General features: G+C 40.3%; 1 protein-coding gene across 2 annotated transcripts in view; it reads left to right on the top strand.

Moving 5' to 3' along the window:
- Positions 1-12,198, top strand: part of FAM13A (family with sequence similarity 13 member A) — a 183,976-nt gene that overhangs the window by 124,095 nt on the left and 47,683 nt on the right. For both annotated transcript variants that reach the window (XM_073340684.2, XM_073340682.1), the window contains exons 8-9: positions 768-809; positions 11,887-11,931. In XM_073340684.2, coding sequence (XP_073196785.1) covers positions 768-809; positions 11,887-11,931 — 87 coding nt within the window. The remainder of the gene's footprint in view (positions 1-767; positions 810-11,886; positions 11,932-12,198) is intronic.

Here is a 12,198-nt window from a genome sequence, read left to right as displayed (position 1 = left end):
GCTTTGGAGAGGAAAATCCTTTAGCGCTAAATTGATTCTAATTGTCAACAGCCCTACAATCAGTGGAGTTGGGCCTGGGCTGAATTTGGCCAGTAATCTCAAATCAGAGACTCAATGGACTCAAGTCAAGGAGGAACTGGTTTTTTTTCATCTGTATTTATTTTAAAAATGGTTGAGTTTTACTCAGGCCTGACTCACGACTGTGCAACTCCAGTTTTATACCAGTGCAACTCAGTTTCGTTTAAGTAGAATAAAACCAGCATATTGCAGTGGTGAATCAGGCCTAGAATTTTTCACTCTGTGCACACCTAGTTACTAAATTGGCATCTTAAATGTTTTTAAATAATCTTTCTTGTTTAACAGAAGCTTTTTGGTTTACCTTTACTAGCAGGTTATTCAATTCTGGAACTGCATGAAGCAAAAGGTCCGGTTATTCTGTTGGCAGAATTTCTGTATTGTTGCTATGGGAATAGTCCTTGAAGTGCTGCAGAATTGCAGTGACTCCTGACGGTTCTACAGCAGATCATTCCACATTCATGATCACTGGCAAATTAGTTGGGATTTCATGACTTTGAGGACTATAATTTAAAGTTCCCTTCCATAAGTTATTGTAGAACAAAATACATGCATTGAATATAGTCTCTGGGCCAGACACATGGTGTTTTGTTTTTATCTTGTTTTTGAAAGAGCAAATGTTTTGCTACAAATTAACCTGCTAATAAAGAACAGAACTACATACTAACTTTAAAAATGTGTTTTATTTTTAGTTCCCAAGAAGATGAGCGGCCTATGTCACCCTTCTATTTGAGGTATTTACTACTCCTCCTTTTTGTTGGTTTCTCTGTTTGGGAAGGACTTGATATTTTAATATAATGTTGGGGATGATGCCAGATATGTGTGAACAGGCTCTAATTAAGTCTAAGATTATTGTTTAATGTCATGATCACCGGCCAGTGGGGCAGGTGAATCCTCTGAGATGTAAAAAGATTGAAAGCTTGTGGGCGTGGGGTTTGATTTAACATCAGACTGGTCAACTTTTCAGTTAGCGGATGAACTTGATTTTCATGTTGATTACATAATTTCATTACATCATTTCGTTCATTAAATAATACTCGTGCTGTACCAGCTCAATGGTGGCTTTGCCACAAGCCTGAGTAAGAGACAGCACATAGTTGCACTGCCCCAGAAACCGGGTGGAAAGTCAGCAGCCATGCAGTGGCTGCTCTCCCGCTATTGCAGGAAGCCAGTGCAGGAAAATAAGAAAATGCCTTACTTCCAGACATGCCTGTTCAGGGGGGAATTGCCATCTGTCTGGATGAGAGAGAGAGAGGCTTGTGTAGGACTCCTAGATCTTGAAAGGTGTGTTTGGGGGGTGGTTTATTGATTGTCATAGCAGTGGAGATACATTTGCAGATTGCTAGGTAGCCTAAAATTTCAGCCCATCGCTCTAAGCTGTATCTCTGTCTACCACTCTGAATAATTCCCCTCCCTCTTTGGTGTTTACACTTGGATACTGGTGGACTCTCACTGTATTTCCACCTTCCCCTGTTAGTTGTTGCCTAGAAACTTCACTCCTAGCTCTCTGTCAGAATTACTGATTCCCATGTTTCTCCCTCCCATTTAGATTATTTTTCCTTCCCTTACATTTTTCCACGTGGAATCTCATTTTTGTTATTTTCTGCCCATATTTCTAACCTCGTTAGAGTCCTTTGTTGTTGTCCCTCTATCCCGCCTGGTGTTGCAACTTTACCCATTTTAGCATCATCTGCAAATTTCATTAACGTGCTGTTCATTCCACCTCCCAGATCATTAATGAAGATGTAAACCAAGATCAGACCCTAACATAGATGCCTGTAGTATCCATGCTAGGTAGCTTCCCCACATCTCAATGCATTTTCATGGATCTATTATGCCTTAATGCTGTGTTTTATTTTTACTCTAAAATAGACCATTCCTTGTAGATATTGTTACAACAATAGCTAAAAATAAAAGATCATTGGACAAAAGTTGAAACAGATATACTTCCTTCTGACTAACCCTGAAGGTTGTGGTAGGGGGAGGGAATATAATAAGGACTCTTACTAATTATGTGCCATACTGTTTTCCTTTGAGTCTCCTTTCTGTTAAAAATGAAGTTTATATTCCTTTAAGATCTGATACATGAAAGCATTCCTATTCAGGAAAGCTCTTAAGCCTGTACTTTTTTTTTTTTTTTTTTTTTAAGGATGGACAAAGCACATGCCCAAGTGCTTTCCTGATTTGGGACCTAGTGAGGGCTGAGACCTCCCTTAGAGCAGAAATCTCCTGGAAAGAAGATCCAGGAAAATATCAGTTGAGCTGGAGTGATCAAGAGAGATTAGGATGCATGGTTTGAGTGGAATTATTGGTGAAGAATCAAGAAGCCTATTAAAGGGAAGGATGGACTCTGTGGGATTAGAGGAACAATATTTCTTAGGAGGAGGAAATTAGAAAGATTCAAGTGGTCTCCTAAGTATAGGTTTGACTTTAATGGGAATGGATGAAGGCGATCTGAAGGAGGGTGACTTCTATGGGAATGGGAGGATGTACTTTGCAAGTTTGAAGAGGAGTAAATGAGAGCCAATAAGCAGTTTGAAAATGAAGAAATGGCAAATAAGAGCAAAGAGGGAGTAGCACACCTTGTGATACAAACCCTCATGCCTAGCTTGTTTCTTTGTAACAACACTGAGAAGCAATTACTGGTAAATAAAACCAACATTTCTGATGTGTTGTTTATCACACATCAGAAATGTGTAATTGTTAGGCTGGTTGCCAGGTGGAGGTAATTTGACAGGGGAGCCAGCGCATGCTGGGCAACGGCTGGTGCTTTTTCAGTTCAGAGCTCCTGTGGTGGGTGGCAGATTTTCCCATGTGACTTTAGGGAAGCAAATGACGTGTTGTAATCAACTTTGTTCCGGGGGGGAGGGGGAGCTCTTTGAATCAGTGCATAAGTCTGTCTGGTCTGCTGGTCCATTTTATTTGTCCTGGTTTGCCGTTAGCCAAGTTTACATAGTCTGCAGCCTTATTCATGTGATATAACAACTGAATAATTTAATGTAAATACATAGGGATATGGGTTGCTAGGAGTGTAGCGGTTTCTGGGTTTGTACTGTAGTACAGTAATTTCATGCAGACAGTTATGTAACATGCTGGGTGGATGTGAACAAGAGCTGTTCATATTCCAAATGCTACGTAATTCTTGGCTTCTGCCAACTAGAAGAACATTCTATCACTTTTGTGAATGTCATGATGTTTTTATTAAACTCAGTTACTTGATTCTGTATTTCATAGTCCATGCCTGGTGAGAAACAACTTTCTTTTCCTTGATCTTACTAAAAAAAAAAGAAAGAAACAAAACAACCGAAGGGCAAGAATTAGTACTTAAATGATGTTCCGCTTATTATTTTGAATCAAAACTGTTCGTAACCCACTATTATTAAAATATACTAATTAAAAAAATCCATCTTTTGGGGATTTTATTGGAAACTGGGGGGAGAATACTACTCAAGTAAGTCTGATCAAGAAGATCTAGTTCACTTGCTCAGAGGTGCTGTACTGAATACCTTGCAATATGAATATTGCAATAATAAAAGAAAAGGAAAACCTTACTGGCGATTGTCCTAGAAGTTCATGCTTGAAGGGCATATGTGTTCCAGAATGTCTTATCATCAAAGCCATGTGAACATTAGAACTGAAATTGTTACATAAGAGGGAGTGCTCTGGACTACTTAGCTTATACAACAGGAAAGCAAATGTCAGCTGTGTTAGATAACGTAGTTTCACGTGCAAGGAGCAGCTGGCAAAGTCAATTCCAAGTAAGGGCAGTTGTGCCCAGTCTGGTAAGATGAACTAATAGAAGGTAATAGTGATCTGTGGTGAAGACTATGTTCTAGAAATTATGTTGTCATATAGACTATTTTTAAAGAAATTTCTCAATGGGTATATCTTGATGTAAACCAAAGGAATGGAAAAAGCAAATAGCCTGATTCATGAGTTACTATTAATGAGCTGCTTTGAGATGCAGGGCTGTCTCACTAATGAGTACCAGAGGCACAGGAACTAGAGGTGCGGGGAGTGCTGCAGCACCCTCAGGTTTTTACGTGGGGTCACTGGCTGTGTGCCCAACCCCCCAGTCTCGGGACTCTGCTCCCAGGATCCGGGCCGGGGCTCTGCAACTGGCTCCGTGCCTGTCCCCAGCCTTTGTCCTCTTACCCCATCCAGGTCCCCCCATCACGGAGACACGGCACTGCTCCCGGTCCCAGCTGTCATGGGGGGGACGCACGGACAGGGGTGAGGGGCCTGGCTGTCAGCACTCCCCACTATTAAAAGGGTTCCAGCACCACTGATGAACACTGTATTGAAATGATACCATGCCCAACCCAGGTCTTACTGAAGTCTGTGGCAAAACTTGATTGACTTGAAGTCTGGCCCTACACACACTGCATTCATCCATCAGGTGGTTTTCCCCAGTGTTATCCTTGTGTTTTTCCTTTCAATGCCACCATTCTCTTTCTTTGTGGTAATCCCCCTCCCACTCTTTCTCTCTTTAACATCTGTCCCATGTTACACAAGAGAAATGGTCTTATCAGTGCAGCATTACTGACAAGAGTGTTAGCCTGTAGGGTCTGTATGGGTAAGTCATGCAGTGACATTTACTGTATTTATTCAGATGTCAGCCTTTCAGGACAAAATTGAAAATCTGTTTGCAGAGTTATTGGCTGTTACTTAAGGGGCTGATCCGTCAATGTCTTGAGCACCTCCTGAGAGACTCAGAGTCATGTTAGCTAGTCAGAACCCTTTCAGTGTTGGGCCCTTTGAAAAAATGAAACCTTGTTTGGCTGGTGGTTCTGTGCTCCACTGCATGTGCATTAGATGAAAGTGGAAGGGGCGACAGAAGCCTGGAGTATAGATCTCTGCGTACTTATTGCTGTACTCCAGTAGAGTTCTAGCCTTAGCCAGGGTACTTGCGTCACTCAGATATCTCTGCTTTGAACAGTAGGTGCCAGTGTCCACCAGTCACAGGAGATTATACCCGAACTAGGGATAAAGGGAGGCATATATAAGAAAAGCAAAGGAGAATTGCTGTTCTCCATGGGATTCATTTTTCCTGGCATTAAGATAACCATGAAAATACAGTATACCACATTACGGTAAGGCTAATTGTGTTACATTTGAACTTCCAAAAAATGAAAATATTAAGAGAAGGTTGAAATCAAGTCCTTACCATGGTTGGACATAGCTAGGCATTTGCAGCACATCACCATTTTCAGATTTTATACACAAAAAAGAGTCCTCTCCTGCTTTGAAGATTTGTACATCAAATTTCAGCATGAAGCAAATTTTTTATAATGGAATTGTAAATTCGAGACAAAACAAGGTCTGTTACAGACCTTAAACTATAAAGGAGAAAGCACCTAACATTACGATTCTGGATAATAAATAACTTTTAGATAGATTCCAACATCTTCTGATACATTTAAATATTGAAAAGTCCCATTGTTAAACCAGAGGAATTATGTACCAACTAGACTTCGGAATTTTTCTGTTTTTAAAAAGCTGTAGAAACTGTTTTCATTGGCATTTTTCCTCAAGCAGCTTTGCTAGAAGAGTGAACTTGTTTGCTTCTTCTGTAATTTTCCTTTGGTTATCATTTACGTTTTCTTTTTGAACATTTTGCTTCTCTGCATAAAGTAAGTAACCTCCTGTGCAAATGATAGCATTAGTCCTAAGCTCTGAGCTCTCCATAGCCTGAGACCTTGATAATTATAGGTCATTATTGATGGCCAGAAAGCAACACTGTATGCTTTTAAAAATATTTTTAATGTTTTAGATTAAATTTATAGATGTTTTCCATGCTGTTTTAATGCGCCTTCCCTGGGGCAGAAGGGAAAAGCCAGTCCTGTGCAAGATTATAGTACGGTATGTTCTGACTAATTCTAATTACAATGTTTAATATTCGACAGTAATACATTTTGCTCTGCAGTGCCTCTGTTATTGCGTGGGGAGGGAAGGGGGGAGAGGGGAGAAGGTTTTCAGTTCCTGAGTAACTCATATGGCAAGTGCAATAATAGGTAAATGATACACTCTGCACAAGGTGCAGATATTGGGAAGTTTAATTCAAAATCATGACAGGGTATATTCAGTTTAGATTAAAAGACTAAGATTAATTAAAAAGGTAAAGAGTTGTGGTACCCAAACTTTTCTAGTTCTGACCTCTGTGGGAGCCATGACAAATGTGTGGGATCGAGTGCAAAATGAAATCACCCTCATTTGCACATTTTTGGTAGCTTTATTGTAACAAAGAACTATACGTGAAATTCTGGACTATGCCTACACTGCAGAAGAAATTGTGTTCTTAACTGGTGTTAAAATAGCAGTGAAGGGAGGGAGACTTGGCTTTAAATTCAGGTTAACGGTGTGAGTTAAAACCTAGAAGGCAGGGCACCCTCATGATCATGCGTTAAAAGTGAAGTTGCTGGATCTTCACTGCTATTTTAACCCAAGTTAGTTAACCTGAGTTAAGAACACATCTTTTTTTTTTTCAGTGTAGACTTTCTCTAAGAGACACAAACACAGAATTTGTAGACCAAGTGGGGTATGGCGAAGGTGGCTTAAGCTACCTTCGAAATCTCCCAAGTCTTGACCTTCCCTGGGAGCTGGAGAGGACTCTGGCATAATTTAGACAGCCCTCAGGGCCTGTCTAAGTTTTATGGCTGCTTCCTTGGGCTACCCCAAGGGCCACAGCCCTGCCCAGAATCTCCACAGTGTTGTGTGCTGCAGCCCAGCCCAGCACCCCCCGCTCCTGTCTCCATCCCCCTTTCCCAGCAGCTCCGCTACTCCTGGTCTTGTAATGGGGTTCTCAGAGGACAACCTTATGGCTGTCTTCCGCAGTGCTTACATTGGAGGGGAATCCTCCTCAAGACAGAAACAGGGTTTTTAGGGCCCATTTACACCACTCCAGCTCTTTTACCTCTTGTAAAGGTGCCAGAGCAGAGATGAGAATCTAACCCTATATTTTTACCTTGATGACTTACATGTGAAATCATACTCAAGATCTTTTAAGATTAATTTCCAAAGATATCCAACCAGTAACTAGTTACCTTGAGATGCATGCCTCTCCGTAACATTGCTGTGTTCAGTTTGCCTAAGTCCATGCTACACTGATTGTAATTTCCAGCTTTCAGTTTATTCGTGTCAGAAGTTTATTTGCAATATTTTAAAATAGCATAAATAAACAAGGAGAACAGAGGCAGAAATGATTGAGCAAGTGATGAAGGCTTACTCTTTGCTAACAGATCCTTTGGGTCAGATTCTCCTCTTACGTCAGTTTGACACCACTGGAACTCCATTAATTTCAGTGAAGTTACTTCTGTTTTGCCCTTGTGTACAAGGAAGATCAAGCCCCTTACAATGAACGTGCCCAGCTTTGTAATATTAGGTGAGACTGGAGCTAATTCTGATAAAAACTGGTCTGTTGAACTGTAACAGAAATAAATCAGTCCACTTGCCTAATGGGCCTAAATGGAACAGTATATAACCCCTCTCCCCCCGACCCTCCTTTCATTGGAGTTAATAACAATGAGAGCTGGGGTTGCTCAGTACCTGTAAAATTCAGATGCCCATAACTAGGTGCCTAAATATGAATTTGGAGGCCTACCTTTAGGCACCCAGGTTTGAATGTTTTGGCCTTTATGTAGCTGGATATTAACTGGCTTGTCCTGTATTAATGGAGTAGTACTCGAAAAATTTAGCATCTGTTGTCCGAGATGGAGAAGGACCTGGAGGATGTGGCCCTGACAGAGCTGAGGTGTCCATGAGACTTAGGTTGTATTTGCAAGTCTAGGGAGCCAGGTGTAAGCTAACACTGGGGCTCTCTGGTGATTCAGACCCCTCCCCCCCCGGGGGAAGAAGTGTGAGGGGGTTGTGGGAGCAGGTCAGTGAGGGGTTGGTGTTTAAAACAAGACTTTTGTCAGGAATTAGTGGCCTAGGCTAGTTCTGAGGGAGCATGAAATCCCAGAACTGGATAACTCTCCAACTAATGTCAGTGGGGCTTGGGGTGGAGCAGTAGAAGTACATTATAATGTAATGAAAATAATTGACTGTATATATCAATGAGTCAAACGCAGACGGAGAAAATTATTCACCAAGCAGGACATGAGTTCACATTGTTTCACTGATTGATGAACAAAGCTGCTATTTAGAGGCAATTAATTACGCAGTAAGACATGACAAGTAATGTGTTTGGGGCATTCATAGCATGCCTTTGGGTGCCTTGTGAAGCATGAAGCTGAGGACCAAGTGACTTCAGCCACCCAAGAAGTTCAGCAAACCCCTAGGAAATTGTTACCAGAAGTGTTTCTTTGCTCTTAGCTTTTTGAGAATTTCTCATTAAATATCTCCATGTATTTACTGGAAATTAACATAGTCAGAAATACGTTTGTGCCTAACATTCTAAAGCTATTTCATAATTCTGTTGACTCCGTCAAGAGATTTTTTAAAAAATGGCCTAACTTCCTGGCTAATGTTACAGAATAGAGTAAATAAACCCATTTAGCAGTGCATTTTAATTAAGCTTCAAAATTAAATAGCATGGAAGGCCAATTACTGTGGAATTATAAGAAATTTAGTGTATCTGAAAACTTCTCCTTCAAAATCCCACTATTATTGAGAGACAGGCCCAGTAAAGAGCATTAACATATCACAGGACCAAGAAAAAGTTAAATCCTATTTCTTTTATATGGCCATGCTTACTACATAAAGAGGTAGTTTCTAAAATTTAAAAGGGCTAATGAAGCTTAAATTTTTTTTGAAGTACTTTCTCTTCACCAGGTGGTGGTGGTGGTGATGGGGGGTGTGTGTGTGTGTGTGTGTATTTACTTCATGCTCTCTATGTCCATGAAGTAATTTTAAAATCAGTATTGTCTAGCTCTCAGATAGAACCTACAGTCCCTTAGTAGATATTTTAACAGCTACCCCTAAATAGTTGCCATATGTATATGTGTCATCAGAAAATAGAAGGTTCAATGGACTTGAAACTGAATCAGTGTTGATGAAGTCAGGTTTGTTATGGGTTAAAATCACTACTCAATATATGTGAAGGTTATGAAAATGTTTGGAATTTTATACACTGTCTTGCATTTGATTTTTTATTTACTTTTTGCCTAGAAGAAGAAACTGCATGCTCTAATAATCCTTTCTCCCCAAGTTTAAATGAAATTACATGATAAAAGGCAAAAAATAGTTTTAGGGAATAATAATCATTCCCCCATAAACCTTCAAAATTCTGCCCAAAGTGTGAAATATCACTAGTAAACAAATGGAATGAAGAGCTCAACACTACAGTCATGAAACAGGAGTTTCCTTTTTTTCCACAACAGTAATTTTGCTGGAATTATATGGTATAAAGTGAAGGAAAATGCTATTTTCCGAGTTTAATCTCCTCTTAAGCGTCCTCTCCTTTTTTAGACCCCATGTCTTTTTAACAGAAAGCTTATTGGGGATGGAGAAGCGAAGAGAGATGAGATAAAGGGCAAGTGAATATGTGTGTGTTAGATTTCTATTATTTCTATATAATACATATCAAATATTGATATGAGAAAGTACAACCACACTTGTGGCAGTGATACATTTGTGAGAAATTACATTTATTATGCAACTTTGGCCACTTCATCTGCCTTCTGCCAAGCAACCCATTCTCTGTGGGATTTATTCAAACCTTCCAAGAAAAATATTTAAAATTTCAACTCTTTGAAGTTGCTGAGGGGTCATGGGGAAGAGACTGTAGTGGGTGGGTAGACAGCAGGTGAAATGGTCAAATATGTATGATCAGTAGTATAGCCATGGGATAAATTAAGTTAATCAGCTAGATATCACCTACATGTGTATTGAGGAGAGTCTTCCTCTATATCTGTCTCTTGTGTGTGTGTGTGTGTGTGTGTGTGTGTGTGTGTGTGTGTGTGTGTGTGTAAGGATAATATTAAATACAATAAGATGATACAAATGATAAGTGTATTAATCTGAAATATACAACTGTATGTGTATTCTAATGGTATAACATCCATGTATATACATGGAATCGACTGCCAAATACACATGTGCTTTCATGCTATGTGAATCCTTTGAGGAACCGTGTCTGGGTGAACAGTGCAGAGGTGAAGAGTGCACAGGTGAAGCCAATGTTGAAGGGAGTGGCGTGTGTGGGTGCACTGCACTAATTTACACACACCAAGCTGGTTAGTGGGGATGCACTCAATCCCTTGCAGGAACTAAAAGCCTTCTGGCTTATCTACAACATGTGGACTTGCAGTAGTTCTGTCCTCTAGACCTGTAGAGACGTGTGCTGTTGTGTGACTTTACTAAACTGATTTTTGTGACACTTTTATTTTACCTCCTCCCACCAGTTCAAGCTCCTCTCCCTACCACTTGCTACCAGTGACGTGACAATGTGCTTGCCTTCTGAGGAGAGCGAGTGCTCCAGCCTTTTGGCTGGCATCAGGTCTCTGCAGGGAAGCTACAGTAGTTTGGTGGGAGAAATATTAAAGAGAAAGGATAGAAGAAACCTTAGAAACTGTGATTGGTTTAAAGTAATAGAGCAATTGTTGAATCATCAGCAATTAAAGTTTCTGAAAGGATGCACCTTGCATGTATAGATTAAAAACACTAAATTTCTATTAGTGCGGCACAGTAAACCTAGAATTCTTGAGTAAGACTTTCACAAGTCCCTCTTGTAATCTAGCATAGGGTCGTTTTACTTCTGAGTACACCAGCCAACCCTGCTACTGATTCTGTTGCTGATAAGAGGATAAAGCCAAATGCAGTGTTTAAGCTAACTTATTTGGTTTAATTAATATTGTAGGCGGGATGAACAGGAGTGAAATCTCATGTGCCCTCTTATCTTCAAAGTTGAGTCAAAGTTGAGTTGGGGAGCAATCTGATGGTACATGGAAAGGGGAGGGAATTTCTTTGGCCTAATCTAATCTGACCCTGCAGTTAGATTGCAGAGCAGTAATGGCCATGTGGGATGGCACGTCACCTTACTTGAAAGTGCTTTGAACAGTGAGTGGTGACAACTAGAATTCTGTTATTTTACCTCTTCCTGAGCCTGGAGTCAGACTTAGAGGCAAACAGAAAGGCGAGAAAATATACTTAAAAACAAATGGTGGCGGGGAGCTAAGAACATGAAAAACAGGGAGTTGGGGCAGGGGAATCTGGGAAGAGGAAATATGTTTTACCTTTTTCCTGATGAGTAGTTTAAAACCTGTTAAATGTTGAGTCACTTTATAGCGTGTACGTTTTGAAATCTTGACTCAAAAGAACAGAGCTCATTTGATTAAACTAAGTGTGATCTACAGCTGCAGAATATTCAAGAGAAGAATCATAAGGTGCTATACCTAAAATACCTTCCTTTTGACTGTAGTCTCTTGGTAGTAAATGACAAGCAATCCAATTCTGAGTGTACTAGCCTTGTATAAATGTACATTCTAATAGTGTGAGTCAAAATTCTGTTGAGGGGTCAGATAGCTCAGTGGTTTGAGCGTTGGCCTGCTAAACCCAGGGTTGTGAGTTCAGTCCTTGAGAGGGCCATTTACGGATCTGGGGCAAAAATGGGGATTAGTCCTGCTTTGAGCAGGGGGTTGGACTAGATGACCTCCTGAGGTCCCTTCCAACCCTGATATTCTATGATTCTAAGCTTGTCATGTGCATATGTAATTCTAGGAGATGAATTCCTGCTGATGAATCATACCTTTAATTAATTTAGTAGATGGTTTAGTGTCTAAGAAAAGGCAATGAGAGAAGAAAAGCCAACGTTCTCCTTCAGGTGTTCCACGACAGTACTTTGGTAATTAGATCTTTCTTCCCTTTCCACAGTGCCCATGTATCCCAAGTGAGCAGTAACATTCCTGCTACTGGAGAGTAAGTGTCTCTGTTTATTTTTAAGTTTTGTTGCTGTCATTTGTTGTCTACTTAAGCTTTTAAAAATGTTATTCTCTTATTTTTCTGTAATAGCCTAGTACTGTCCAAAGAAAAGTGCATTGTGTATAGTGATCATAAACCACTTCCTCTCAAATAAGTGCCTGGGTGTCATAGTTCCTTGCTTTTTTCCCCACACCCGTGGGATGTTATGGTTATGTAACCACGGAGATTTCAAGAAGCACAACCTCACTGTGCTATAAAGAGACT

The sequence above is a fragment of the Lepidochelys kempii genome, chromosome 4 (genome assembly GCF_965140285.1).
Source record: "Lepidochelys kempii isolate rLepKem1 chromosome 4, rLepKem1.hap1, whole genome shotgun sequence".
Classification (NCBI taxonomy): domain Eukaryota; kingdom Metazoa; phylum Chordata; order Testudines; family Cheloniidae; genus Lepidochelys; species Lepidochelys kempii.
This window is presented reverse-complemented; position numbering and strand designations above follow the sequence as displayed.